Source organism: Natrix helvetica (assembly GCF_964273705.1).
Source record: "Natrix helvetica genome assembly, chromosome: 1".
Lineage (NCBI taxonomy): Eukaryota > Metazoa > Chordata > Lepidosauria > Squamata > Natricidae > Natrix > Natrix helvetica.
Window position 1 is genome coordinate 186818637 of NC_138548.1, and position 15617 is coordinate 186834253.

Genomic DNA, 15617 nt, shown 5'->3' on the forward strand with positions numbered 1-15617 from the left:
TTTGAAAATACATGAAAAAACAAAGCTTTACCTGAAAATATTTAATGGAAAAACTACATAATGCCCAATATGGGTTGGCTCCCACTTCCCTAGGGAATCATCTTCTCCAGGCAGAATCTGCTTTTCTTTGAGCTCCACTAAGTAGACCAGGCCAGGAAATAATCTCCGCAGAAGGTGTACATTACTTTTATTGAGACTGCTTATAATAATAGACTGTTGCCCATCGGATTTTGCTGTACCGTCTTCTCTTTCTTTTACCGTAGTTCAATGAATTAGGGGACGAGTGGCTCACATAATTAGAACACCAGAGGTTAGCAAGCCTGTGTTCACAAACCAAGTGCAAGCACTCTATCTTCTGGATGGATATCATTCGATCTGTATTTTCAAATCTTGCTTTGACTGCTAAAATTGAGGAGCCTGACTGCTGTGTGAATATTAATATAATCTCCATATGGCTCGGGTTTTCTACTTCAGTTCTACAGCATTACTGTCATTAACATTCTTGGTCCTTCATTTACCCATAAAAACAAGGAATACATAAACACAAAGAAAAGTTGCTGCCAAAGCAGATAAAGATTTTAACCTGAATGTTCTTTACTGGTACAAGTGATAGATGCTAACACTTGACCCATAAAATGTATCCTTCCTAATGTCACAAAAACTGTTTAATGATTTTGGATGCTGAGCACCATCTGTGATGAGTTAATTAACACATTCCTTGCCTGATGTACTATACAATTGTAATTGCTGTGATTGACCTTGATTCACATACATTCACCCAAAAACACTGACATTATCATATTTAAAACAGAATGTTGCTCTCCTTATAACTGGAAACTATAAACCTAAATAATAAAACCAGGCAAGAAGATAATTTTTAAATTTTGGCATAGGTGAGTTGCAAAGTGAATACTTTATAAAAATTACATTAGTCGTAGTTAAAATTTACGTGTTAAAGAACAATAAAAATAATGTTAATCTAGAATAGATTAGGATTGTGTATTGTAGCAGATGTTCCTGCACACCGTACATGGAAATGTACATAAATACGGTATTTCCCTGAAAATAAGACCTAACCAGAAAATAAGCCGTAGTCTCATTATTTGCATACTCCTAATATAAGCCCAACCCCAAAAATGAGCCCCGTTAAGGTTGTCATCAGGGGTGTGTGTGTGTGTGTGTGTGTGTGTGTATACATGGCCAGCACCGGAGGTGAGGAGTGTGCAGGGGCTGACGGTGTCTGGCAGCAGCTGCAGCCTGTGCAGCACATGTGAGTTAATTACCTGTCAAAGCAGCAGGCAGAGGTACAGGTGAGCGAGGGAGGCACGTGATTCGAATATGCTGCACGAGCCACCGGAAAGCTAAGAGTTGGTGGGCCGGAGTGGGCATGAAGTTGTGGGAGGTTCGTTTTTGCACAGCAGCACCAGCAGCAGATGGAGGCAGAGGCATGAGGAGGGAAAGCAGGAGACTTTGATGTGCTGTGTGGGTCCTGGGAAAGCTGAGTTGATGGGCCGGAGTGGGCAGCCGGCTGTGGAGGCTCATTGCACCAGCAGCAGATGGAGGCAGAGGTGCGGGAGGAAGGAAGGCAATCCTGATGCACCATGCGGGCCATAGGCAAACTGAGGGACAGTGGGACAGAATGGGTGTCAGGCCTGCAGCCATATTCCTTTTGGAACTTTGGCCTGCAACACTTTCTATTATTCTACTATGCCTTTTCTACTGTGGGAAAATGGGAGGGGAGATTGTACGGATTGTACGGAGTTAAATGCTATGTAGCCAAAATAAAATTCCTTTCTAGAAAGCCAAGGTCCTCCTTTATCTCTGTATCTCTGCACCTGACTGGAACTGGATGGGTGGAACTGCCAGCATGGCAGTGGAAGATTGGACCATGTGATGGACTTGTGGGTGTGGGGGCAAGATTGTGAACTTTCAACTGGGTGGGGGAAACCGGTAAGGTTTCAGATTCAGGTTTTCCCAGATGTGCCCACATGGCTCTCTTAATAAATTGGAACTTTGAGCAATACTTTGCCTTGGACTCTGATTTAATTTTGGATGCTATTTGGAATCATGAAAGTGGGCAGGTGGCCACAGAAGGCTTGTCTTCGTGTTGCTCGGCTTGCCTGTGGCCTGCATGGTTCATTGGGATTGCCTGCCTTACCCTCATGCCTCTGCCTCAATCTATTGCTTGAACAGGTAATCAACTCACCTGCACTGCACAGGCTGCGCAGCCCCAGAGTTCACTGACCAAGGGGCCTGCAGGCTATAGCTGCTGGAGGAAACTATCAGCTCCCATGTGTGCCTCTTGTGCATGTGCCAGGCGGTGGGGCGCCCAGCCAGGCTGATCACCCTGATATTGTGTTTCCCTGAAAATAAGTCCCAATGTGTCTTTTGGAGCCAAAAGAAATATAAGGCCAGGTCTTATTTTCAGGGAAGCATGGTATACACAGCTATGCACGTGCGCACACACACACAGATGGCTAACTGACTGGTTCGATTGACCATCAAAAGGAAGCCAAAGGGAGAAACCTGATTTTGCAATTGTCTCCCACCTTTCTGTCAGCTCTGAGCCAGTATATTTTTGATAATCCCAGTCTGAGGACACTATGCCTTGATTCCATAGCAAGAGTTACCATCATAAACAGTGGTGTTAACCTCCCAAAGGATATGATTTAAATTTCATGCTGCCACATACAAAATAAAAAGATATGAGATTTGAACATTGGATGTGTTGTAGCTGTAGGTTAAATTAACAGCTTTTCTAATGTCTGCAATAAAACTCTTATCAAGAGCTACAGCATGTCCCCAAATTCTTCTGTTAACCTTCTAATTCAAACAACGTATCGGTGAAGTCTGGCAGGTAAGAAAAAAAACTGGTATTTTATATATAGCGGGGGTGGGAGGGGCGGGACACTACATATTTGAACTTCCAAGAAGCATATGAAACAGTCACCCAAATTTATATCTTAGTCTATATTATCTCCTAAGGCCGTGATGGCGAACCTATGGCACACGTGCCACAAGTGGCACGCGGAGCCATTTGCGCGCGCTGGCCAGCTAAGTTCACCTTTTTAAAAGCTATTTTTCGCCTTCCGCAGGCTCCAGAGGCTTTATAGGAGCCTGGGGAGGGCGAAAAGAGCCTCCCCCCCCCGGAGGCTTCAGGGACCGTCCCTGAAGCCTTCGGAACGCTTAAAAACACCCTCTGAGCAAACCGGAAGTGACTTCCGGTTTGCTCAGAGGGTCGTTTTAAGCGTTCCGAAGGCTTCAGGGACCGTGCGAGGCTTCCCTGATGCCTTCGGAGCGCTTAAAACGACCCTCCGAGCAACCCGGAAGTCATTTCCAGTTTGCTTGGAGGGTGGTTTTAAGCGCTCTGAAGGCTTCAGGGAAGCCTCCGGACAGTCCCTGAAGCCTCCGGAGGGCCTTCGGGGGGTCGGGGGATGCTCTTTTCGCCCTCCCCAGGCTCCTATAAAGCCCCCGGAGCCTGGGGAGGGCAAAAAAAACATGTAAAAATGGGGGGGTAGCATGTTGTGCGTGCATGCGCACTGGGGGGTCGCGCGTTGCATTATGGGTGTGGCATGCCCACACTCGACCCCCCTGCACTCCCCCCACTTGTGGCACGCGAGCCAAAAAAGGTTCGCCATCACTGTCCTAAAACATCAACAACACACAACATTCTCTCACATATATATAGAAGCTCTAGTGAAAGGATGGTAGAAGTTGATATTGGTACACCATGAGATAAACTTCTTAATTGTAGAATCAAATGGTATCAATGGTAGACTGATTTAAATTATGCAGATTTAGTGTAAATAATTTAAAATGTGGTAAGAATCTTGAGGAAAAATTGTAAATGCTATTCTACAATATTTGATTTAATACCATTGAAAATTAGAAAAATTAACAGACAAACTTTCACAAACTTCCATCACAATTATCTGATTTTGTTAAAAGAAACATTGCTTAATTTAAAATATGCAAGTTGATGTCTAATTTAGCTTGAGTTAACCATGTCAAAAATAGCTGAATTGGTTTTTCAGGTGAAGCAAGTTTAGTCAAAGGGAAAGAACCCTTTTTATATATCTTATTCATCTTTATATTTTTTAGAAAAAAGGCAAAGATAGAAAAATGAACAAAAACCTGCTCTCTAGACAGAAACAGTCTATGACTGCCAAACCAAAAAACATGATTTGCAAACCAAACCTATAACTTTTCTCCAGATTGTTTTTCGTGCCTGAAACTTCTCTGTTATACATTGCAAATCAAGTAAGGCTATGCTTCACTCAGTCATATCACATGTGACTCACTCTATTATTTTGGTATATTGAACAAAAATGTGCTTTCCAGACATATATAAGCATGTACCACATTGTACAGAAGCACATTCAATTTGGTCAATTTGCTATGGCGACATCCTTTCTAGTGATTCAGCTATAGCTCAGATGTGGTTGACATTTAGCAGGTAGCAGGAATAGTCAAGTAAAATCAAATCTGATGTTTTCTTCCAGTATTATTTAATTGGGGAACTTAATCAAATATGCAATATGCACTGCACTGTATTGATATAAAACAAATGATCCTGTTGTGCAGTGGACATTTAACCAACTGATCAGTCTCACAGTTTTAATACAAAACAACACAATTTCAGTGTGTATTTGTATCTCACTCAGATATGAACCAATGTATTACAATGACCAGTCACTATTCTTTATTTTGGAATGACCACATCTATTGCAAGATGACCATTTCTCAAAACATTAGAATTGGCGTATTCTGAACTAGGCTTCCTGAGACAGTAAAAAGCACATACTTAGTCCCAAAAATCCTCTTTTTATTTCAACAACTATTAATTATGTTCATTCACAGCCGTAATGAGTCACAAATAGTTTGTAAAGAGTCCAACAGAAGTCTGTCAAAGTCTTTCAGGATAAGGCTGATAAGCACCCACCTTTATCTCCCTTGAAACGCTGCTGAAGATTTAATTGCCAATTAGCTTTGCAAGGCCAGATGGAGCACAGAGTCAAAACAGAGCTTCAGAATTTAAACCAACCAGAACGAACAAAGTTGCTTCCTGCAAAGGCTCACGTGCATTTGCTCCTTCTTTATGTCTTATGGGAGGAGACAATCATCTCCAAGCCTTACTCCCAAGTCGCTTCTTTTGTCTTAACTGTTCTTGCCTTCTGGCAGCTCTGTGCATGTGCACACTGGGAAAAAACTCCCCCTGTTCCTCTGCCTTGCTGATGTCCGAGACTCTGGAGGCAGCACATAACTCCCAGATGACCCTGGCCCCCTCTCTGCCTCCAATGCAGAGCCCTCGTCCGAGCCTTCCCCAGACTCCAGGACTGGCCAATGTTCCTCCCCAACCTCCTCACTGTCCAACTCTGCTGCCAGCTCCACAGGCCACCAGTGACCACAACATGGAGAGACACTAGGATCAGAAGGTAGACTTGGCCCTCTCCTTTCCTCTTCATGGTGGCATTCTTTTTTCAAAAATAGAACTGAATATGTAAGTATATAGTACCTACATATATAATTGCCTTTCTGCCAGTCTCTGAAGATACATTGGCAGAAATTGCTCCATGAGGATTCCTTTCAAACCCATGAGGCATATGTTAGCTTTAATCCAGAGCAGTCCAACTAGATTCAGGCTCTTGCTGAAGTTATGGCCTGTTTCTGCTAGAACTAACCACTTGAAGCCAGGAGGAATGCTAGTCAGCACTATGTGCTGGTTTTTTGTTTTTACCTGGACAGAAGCCCCCTTGCATGCCTCCAACAATTACTAATGAGGATAGTTTTTACTGTCTTGATTCGTTTGACCTTCAAAAGAAAAAGAAGTTTTATACTGAAACCAATTGGCTTTAATCGCTACTGTCAAATAACAAGTGGCCAGCAAGTCCACAGAATACTGCTGATAGCCAGATTAGGTAGGATTAATGTGGCAATGAGAGCCAGTTTGACTAGCATCAGGCTAGAAATCAGGAGACTGTGAACGCTAGTCTCATTTAGGCACAAAAGCAGCCGGGTGACCTTGGGCCACCCTCTCAGTTCTAAGAAGAAGGCAATGGCAAACCTCTGAAAAGCCTTGCCAAGAAAGCTGCAGGACTTTTCTAAGCAATCACTAAAAATTGGACACAGTTGAACAGAGGGAAAAATGTGTAGTCAGTTTCCTGTCTTCTTATCTATTATGGGGTGTGAGTTTTCTATGCATGGAATAGTGCATGGAATATTCAATATGTGACAAAGTCTTCTATTAAATGATCACTGTATTCTTATACCTTCTCTCAATACTGTGTTTCCCATCCAACGTTATAAATCAGGATAATACATGTTTATATTCTGGGACTGATTTTCTGCTTTTAATCCAGTTGTGCTTTTGGGTTAGTTTTAGTTTGCCCAAACTGGCTGAATCCCACCCCTGTCAATAACTGAAATCACAACTGTGCTTGCTTATGATCTTTCTTTAGCTGTCCTTTGTACTATAACAGACCTGCAAAGTTTGTAAATACATGACTAGTTGTAAAATTACTTTTCATCACTGTTGCCACTGTGAACGGTTGCTAAATGACAATTACCTGTTTTGCTAAATTGCTATGGGCTATAAGCAATCTTAGGAAATTTCATAATAAAGTTTAAACATAATAATTTGAAAAACCCAACGTATGAACAACCCCATACCAAACAATGAATATGCCATCTCACAGGCACAGACCAAACCTCTGTTTTCCAAATGCTTTCCTAAATAGTCAGGTCTTTACAGCCCTTTGGAAGCCCAATAAGAAGGAAGAGAACTGGATATCTCGCCTCTGGTAAGATGGGTGGCATACGTGTTTAATAATAAATAATAAAATAAAATAAAATATCAGAGTACACAATCCTTTTTTGATCTCACATGCTGGGCAGATTGAGCCTGGAGAAGGCAATCGTATAGATACCAGTTGTTAAGCCATGATGGATTGTAATGATGACACCATCTTTGCACCCAAAGACTGAGATCCCACTGATAGCTAAAATATGCAATTGTGCAAAGGTTCTCCTGGCCATGGCCTTTATCTGTGTTTTTAGCAGGATTTCAGGGTTCAGGAGAACCCCCTTATCAAGAGTCAACTTTATATAGGGAAGTACAACCCCATCTTGAATTAAAGATAAAATATATCTGGATGCAATAAGCCTTTGAATCCACAGTCACTTCATCTTGATAGTATTTACTAGAATTGAACTAAAATTACCTTCTACCTTTATGTTTTATAAACATGCTCCCAAACATCAGAACTAGCCCAGAAGGAGACCATGGTCATATTTCTTTTTATGATTAAGAATGGTTATCATTAGGTGATACTTTCCCCTTAGATGCTGTGGGAAGCAAAAACAACAACTGTAACCTCTTTTCTTTTAACAGAGGTACAATTGTAGGTGAAGAAAGCAAAAGGAGAAATCCTATTATAGGTTTCTCACATAACCTATTATTTGTCAAAGGCAGACAAATAATGCTTCATGTCTGATTCTTTAAAATTCTCAATGCAGTTATATGCCTGCTCTCCATTATCATCAAAAGTTGACTGCTGCTGTAATACCCTTTTACATCAAATGCTGATATCGAGCATAATGCTCGCTAGCATTGGAGAAGAATCACACAACCAGAAAATATTCAAAGGATATTCTCCACTGAACTTTAAGCAAGATAATTTAAAAATTTGACATCAAATCAACCCACCCACCCCCAAGGTGATAGGGTGATAATAATGGATAAGAATGGATGTCAGTTTTAGGAGTATTCGTTTTCTGGGTTCAAAATAAGCTAAATCTATTAAAGGATAGGCAACTCTCCTCTTTTTTTATAGCAGTCAACTCATCTCTGATTACAAATTTGAGAAATACTTTCCTGCCATTTGTGGTAAGAAAGATAAAGAATAGTATTATTTTTGCAATAGTGGTGAATATCTGTAGCTCAGGTGTAGGATGAGGGTAAAGGTTCATTCACCAAACTTGTTTTGTTACCAGGCTAGGTAACATCTTCAGCAGAGTTTAGGGGATGTCAATGTCAGTGTTCTGTTTATAAGGGATTCAAGTGTGTCAAGTGAGAGTCCTATAGTATTATAGTATTACATTTACTATAGTATTATAGTTACTAAAATAATATTTCCATCAGTTGAAGGAAACAAGCTCCTGCCTTATCTATATTCTGTGATAAAAGATCCACAAAAACCAAAATATCAGCAATAATTATAAAATATAATACTGAAAACAACATATGGGGAAGAAGATCCAGAAGTTATTAACCTAGTAAAAAGGGATGTCCTTATTTAATGATGCATAACTGAGAGGAAAGAAAAATTGGCAATACTATGAGTCACACTTCTGTTGACAGCACCCAATAGAGGGGAGGGGAGGAAGGGGAGGAAGGAAGGATTGTTGCCACTGCTGTTCCATACTCCTTTAACCTTTAGTCCTCACTGCATACTCGCCAACTCATATCCTGACTTTCCTGTATTTTCACAAGGACATCTGATAGCAGAGGAAAAGGCAGGAATAGGGATAGAGTTTCCTGCAGTTTGTTGGAACCCACATAATCAATCCAATTCTCTCTTTCTCTGCATTTGAGGAAAAGAAAAGCACTGATCCAGTAATGCCTAGAGCAACTACATGAGGCATAAGGCAGTTGTTCCATATAGATTCATGTGTGTGTGTGTGTGTGTGTGTGTGTGTGTGTGTAATTGTGTCATTCTTCCTATAAAAAGAAGGGATAAGCATGAAATGAGTGTCTGCATAAAAATATTTTATAAAGGACTCAGTTACTTGCAGCATATAAAATTATATTCTATAGAATTATGTGATACTATATCTATCTATCTGTCTAAACTTTCCCACTATGTTCTGGTCTCAGATTTGGGGCTGTAAATATCAGGCCAGATGAAGCTTGCATTCATTAAATGAGTATATATGGTCCCTGATGACTTTAAAAAGAACTCAAGTAAGTAACCAAAAAATCTGTTTACCTCTTATACAGAAAGAAACATGCTGTGGTTTGGGTATATTAATTCTGCCACTCTATCTGATCCAAAGTTCACTGACAGCTATCACACAGTGAAAAAGATACTTGTTACAAGCTAATATTTATGTTAAAAAATAGGTTTTGTTTCTCAACTTAATAAACAGTAGGGCTCTTCAGAACAGGTGGTCTTCCTTGGGATGAAACTGCAAACAGTGGCAGAAATTTAGGCTTAGCATGTAAGTTCACCTACTGAGGTTCTTGGGCCTTTGTTATTAATGAGGCACCAGAGAATCCTGGAATATTCCCAAGTAGCAGATTTTGTATTTCTTCTCCTCTTAATGATGCTTACCTTTCAGGTGTTGTTTGTAATTACAGCTAAATGAAGCTGTAAAAAGTTAAGTTTAGAATAAACAAGTTCTCGGTGTTCTATATAAATTCCCCACTGTGACCACTACCAAAATAACCGGAAAGAAAGAAAATTGAAGAGCTAACTTGAAAATGATCCACTCCTGAGGACACAGAGATTTAAATTAATGTTGGTACCACAATAGAAGTATACAGTGTGCTGGAGGCAGGTACCATGGTGCCCGCTAGTCATTTTGGACTATAATGTGTATAATACATGATAATTGGATGTATAGCCTAGAGCAAAAATATAGACCAAAGCATTGGATAACTACAAGTTGCCTACCACTGGTCTATGAAGTAAATAAACTGTTTGTTCATTATGGAATAACCAGATTATTTCTTTTTCTACTTTGCAGGATATGGTTCCTTCTGTGAAGAAAGATATTGGGAAATTACAAAGCATTTTCTTCAGCAGCAACATCTACATTATTTTTAAAATGTCACTACTCACTTCTAAAGTACAGTTTTCTAATATTAATTTAAGAGTAATAGTTAATAATGTTCAAAATCATGGGTTTTTTACACAAATATCCTAATGTAGAAGGATGATTTATATTTAACCCTTTTGAAGCAATAGGATTAATCTGGCATCAAAATTGAAAGAGTTGATACAAAGTTGATGAAAACAGTTTTAGTCATGTCATTTGTTCTGTTTGATTAATTAATGATAAATATTTTAATTACTGAACTGTTTCTCTGAGATTGGTTGCATGAGAGCTACAGTCCTCATAATCCTTGACTATTTGGCTACTTTGACCAAATCTTATTGTAACTGGGTAATACTTAAGGTAGGATTTTGTCAATTAAAAATCAATTATTTCATTTCAGCTTAGAAAATTTTACCTCTCTATTTATATGCCTTTTAAAAAAAACCTTGTTTAAGTAGCTTTTACTTAATTAAATAGGGTACAATTAACTTATAAACAATTGGAACATATGGAAAACTGTAATCGACATAGAAGAGCATAGTGCTATAAAAATTAAGTCATCTACAAACATGCAAAACTTATTAATGGCAAGTTTGCCTCTCCTATCATGTATTCTGTATTACTGAGTTACTGTGAAATTATAATGAAATCCTGCTGTGAAGTGGTTATCAAACACAAGGAGGAAAAGGTTTCACTGCTTTACAAAGGATTTGCTGTTAATTAGCTTTTGTATACATACACCATCAACAAAAAAAGAAAGCTTGGTATTTGTAAAAGGTGATGCGAAAGAAGAAATGTGCTTTTGTTCAACAGGAAGAAAAGATGAAGAGCATTAATATATGCACACAGTTTTACCCCACCATTTCTCTGTGGAAAAGACTTGGCTAATTAGTTCCTGTTAGTTAAAAGGGGATATGTGAAAATAAGGGGGACCATTATTTAGGGTATAAATCAATACATACATCTGATTAGAGAAGTAAATATTAAAACATTCTTTCCCTATGCTGATTACATCTGCCACATTATAATTGCTTATCTACCAGAAAAAGAAGAATGGTACCCTTTCATTTTATGGATTCTTTTCCTCATAATTATACCTTGAATGCTTCCTGTGAAAGCTGAAATGTTAGCATTTTTAAAAAATATATATAGTCATGAATTAGCTCTTCCTCTTCATTTGGGCTGTTAGGCTTTGAATGTTGCATCACTTTCTGGTTCAAGGTATTTCATCTGGTACACAAATGAAGTTCCAGGTACTTACTAAAGCATACCAGGAAGGCAATGGTTATGCATGACATAGGACTAAGGCATGCCAGGTAGTAATGGAAGACAAGTCTTGCAAAAGGAGTACTGTGACAAAAGATCTCAGGTGATAGAACTTTGGAGTGGCCTCCTGGATAGAATTGTATCTAATAGTCTCATAGGGTAGTTTTTTATATATTCATTGTATCAGCAATGACAGCCCTGGGCTGGCTGGCATGGAAGCTAACCAGGACCAGCTGGATTAGTCCCCAAGAAGGAGGTCTCCAGGCAAGTTCAGTGATGAAGGCTATTCTGGGAAGTTAAAAATCACTCTGGAAGATGGCAAGGGCCAACTTTTCCCATCCTGTGACAAAGTAAACAGACCATGAAATCACTATAAAGGGAGACTCTTAAGTTTTTTTAAAATATTCACTCCTCATTCATGGATGATCGTAGAAGAAAAGTTTGGTTTGTTTTGGAAAATCCTACATACTAGATGTATTATCCTTCTTCTTTCTTCCTATTTATTTTCCTCTTTAGAAACAAGCCTTGGTTCCTCAGTTGAAAAAATAAAGTAGAGTATTTGGATTTTTGACTTTAAGCATGAGGCATCATTGGACTTGCCACCATTTAATTGGTTTGGGCAGTTTATGGTAAAGAGAAAAATGCTCACTCTTCCTTTATGGTAAAAAGTTATAATATTTTACAGTAGAAAGATTAATAAACTACTTGTTTCCACATCCCTTGTACTCCTTGTATTACAGCACTGTACAATAGGCAAGTGGCTGATAAATTAAGAGTGAAATATTGGATTGATTCATGATTAATTTAGTTCAATGAGATGCCACTATATAGATGTCCATACATATTCTCAATTTCTTTTCACCTTCAAATTTGCATTCATACCTAATCATTATGACTATTCATTTTGTTAAGTTTTATTGTCTCAATTTGTCTTCTGATACCAACTGGTAATGTATACTGGGAGGACATAGATGGTAGTTCTGCAAACAAAGTCCTTGCCTTAACGACAATTACAATATATGGTGTTGAAGATTATATTTTGAACCTCTTTAGCATCTATTAATATATCTAGGTAAAATAATTTAAAATGAAGGGACATATACTACAGTTCTCCTTTTCATTAAATTCAGAGAGACTGAATTTGTGTTTGAAACCAAGCAAGAGCCATAGAAGCCTATGCACTTTTGAGTGAAGATTTGGACTGCAAAATTCAAACTAGTCTGCAGTGTGAAGGCTGATATGTGATGCTTTCTGTGCAGAGATTCTGACTATTTAAAAATCCCTTCATCACTATAATATTCATCAGTTCAGTTTTTCATGATTTTCAAACAATAAGTGATAATAAAACTCATTCCCAGTACAGTAAAAATGATCATTTAAAAAATGACCATAACAAGTGCATGGGAAAAACTTGGAACAGCTAGTAAGTGGAGAACACAACAATAAGCAAGCTAGAAGCATCTGCCAACCTACCAAAGATTGCTGACTAATTCTGGCACACTCTCCGTTCCTCTCTTTTTTTCTATTGGCATGTGCTTCCAATGCTGATTTTAGAGCTGATGAGTCCATTTTCTGCCAGTTGTTCTGTAAGAGGGAATTCTTTACTGGCAAAAACTGGGACACATCTGGCTCCTTACTATTGATAGCTAATGGGAGATCATTCCTGTATTTATTCTACTTCTTCTATTCCAAGTCTATATGTTAGCATGGATCAGTGTACAGTTCTTCTGTGCCTTCAAGTGACATCTATTGTATATATTCCTGGACAACAGGTAGAATCTTGTTAAATAAACATACTAAAATCATCAATCTAATTCACATTCATAAATATCAACTTTTTGCTCACTTTAGTAAGCTCCTAGCCTGATTCTATGCTCAGAGGTAAGCCATCATTACTTCAGGAGGACATATTCCTTTTGCCCATATCTGCAAGCCTAAGCAATAGTTATAAGTATGTATTTGTTCCATTGAGTGGAACTGTATCCTAGAACTGAAATGTGTTGGATTCTCTACCTGGATTAAATAATATTTTACCTGAACTTTGGCAATACACTGTATTAACAAAGTTCCTGGGTAGGAATAGAAACAGTTATTAGACCAAAATAAATATATTTTAACAATGCCCATCTATATATTATTTTCTGCTGATCTGAATTTATTCTGTTAATATGCAATCTAACCTCAGGATCAAAATGTGTCACAGAAGTTTATATTTATATTATATTACATTTATATTTTTGATCAAAATTGTACATTGTAATATAAGACAATACTAATTCGGTTCAGCAGGTTAGGCATCTTAGAGGCCCTGTCAGACAAGGAATGTCAGCTGGTGGGGACCAAGTGACATTCTCTTCTCTGTCATAGACTTGGCCTCTGAAACATTTTCCCTCCAAAAATCAGGATAGCTCCAACCCTGATTGCTTTTTGTAAGATTGTGAAGACTTAGTGGTGTTCCCAGACCTGAGGCCCTGAATATGTTAAGGGCTCCATTTCTTGCCTGAATTAACATCTATGGCAACAGTTTTACATATGTGTGTGTTTTATGATATATACCACCCATAATCACTTGTTAAGATAGTAAGAGTATAAAAATAAATAACTAAGCAAACTAACAAATACCTCTCAAGAACTATCAGATAATTAAGACAATTCTTTCAATATTTTCAGAAAAAACTATTACCATATTTTTCAGAGTATAAGATGCACCTTCCTCCCCCTAAAACAGGGTGAAAATTTGGGTGCGTATTATACACTGAATGTAGCCCCACCCACCCACCGACCCCAATTCTTTGCCCTTTGCCTCCCACCAATTTACCTCCTTGCAGCAAACGGGGGCTTGCGGAGGCTGCAATTGGCTATAGTAATCCCTGCAGCCTGAAACAGCTGATGATCGGGAGAAACTCAAGGTGAAACTTGCTGTTTGCTCCACGAGGCAAATTGCTGGGAGCAGAGGCAGATTTTTTTTTCTTCTGCTAATCAGGCTGTTTGCTGCAAGGAGGTAAGTCAGTAACTATAAATGCCTATAGAATGTTCAAATTATTAGACTTATTTTTTTAAAGACTGCTTTATTATTGTTCTAGACAACTTAACAAAATGAAGAAGCTTTATAAAATAAATGCTTGATCTGAAGAGGCCCAGTGCTATTGTATCTTCTTTTAAATAGGAGAGAATATCTATACTTCCAGAAAGCACATCAATTTTAACAGCATCTGTACAAATATAGTCTGAAATGTAACACTACAAACAGTGTATATTGTCTGTGCTGTTTGTTACAAGGAGGCAAATTGCTAGGAGACAGAGGCAGATATTTTCCCCTTGTTTTCCTCCCCAAAAGCTAGGTGTGTCTTATACTTCGGAGCGACTTATACTCCAAAAAAATATGGCATATCTAAATACAAATAATAAAAAGAACTACATTTTACAAGATGATGTTGATCTAAAAAAAAAAAAGGTCAGCAGACGTAACGTTAGTGTATAACATTTGAGGCAGAAAATCACATTAACCAATTTGATTAGTTTGGGACATATAAACAGAAATGATCCATTCTATTTTTCAAACTCAACTCCTGGAAACTGCCTGGACAAATCCTTGCAGTTGTCTTGGCAAGATTTCAGAAGTGGTTTGTTTTTGCCTGTTTCCTCATGCTTTAAAAGAGTGACTGGCCCAAGATCTCCTAGCTGGTTTTGTGCCTAAACCAGAACCAGAACTCACTGTCTCCTGGTTTCAAGTCTGATTGTTTACCACTACACTAGGCTAGTTCTCATGAGGAATGCTTATACATTTATTTATACTGGTGCTGTTGCAATAAGTTTTGTTCTACCTCCCATACCAGGTAGTGTGGTTTGAATATAGGCTATGGAATCTCTTAAGGACTCCAGACTGCCTTACACAATCTCCATTTAAACCTCCACTAAACATTCATTTTTAAAAACATTTTTAATATTCAAATTCCAAAACAATCATGAAAGCATGTGGGAACTGCAATTTTACATTTCAGGGTGCATGCTTATACTTATTTAATTCAATAAGTGTCAATAGTATAGAAAGTAGCCCAAAAAGACTTGAATGGATGAATACAAATTTAGGATCCCACTTACTAAACTGGGTAATGTGATTATCCTACTTCTCACAAAGAAAAAACAAAAAGAACAAAAAGTTGGGATGGCTGATGTTACCTAGCGTGCTGGAGTAATGTGGACTGGCGTGTCCACGGATAGTAAATGCAGTCATGCCTAGTGGGGCCTCTACACCTGCAGGCAATTACAGAACAGAAAAGATCATTCACCATTCACAGGGGCCATGCACACACAAGCACCTTTGCGCACACATGGAACATGGGAGGTGTGGCAAGAGGAGCAAGTGCTCAGCAAGTACCTATCCATGAAACCAATGCAGTCCTCAAGGCGTGGGCCTATGCACCTGCAGCGAATCCAGGTGAAAGTGGGGGAAGGGAGAAGAGAGAAAGAGAAAACATGCATTAGGCATTGTATAGGCAGAATCATCATCATCATCATCATCCCCCTTCCAT

The 15617-nt window shown here is 38.7% G+C and overlaps 1 protein-coding gene across 2 annotated transcripts in view; it reads right to left on the reverse strand.

Annotated features, from left to right (window-relative positions):
• The window catches only part of ERBB4 (erb-b2 receptor tyrosine kinase 4), a 579983-nt gene that overhangs the window by 185468 nt on the left and 378898 nt on the right, over positions 1-15617 (reverse strand). For both annotated transcript variants that reach the window (XM_081937069.1, XM_081937068.1), the window contains exon 15: positions 15265-15339. In XM_081937069.1, the coding sequence (XP_081793195.1) occupies positions 15265-15339 (75 nt within the window). The remainder of the gene's footprint in view (positions 1-15264; positions 15340-15617) is intronic.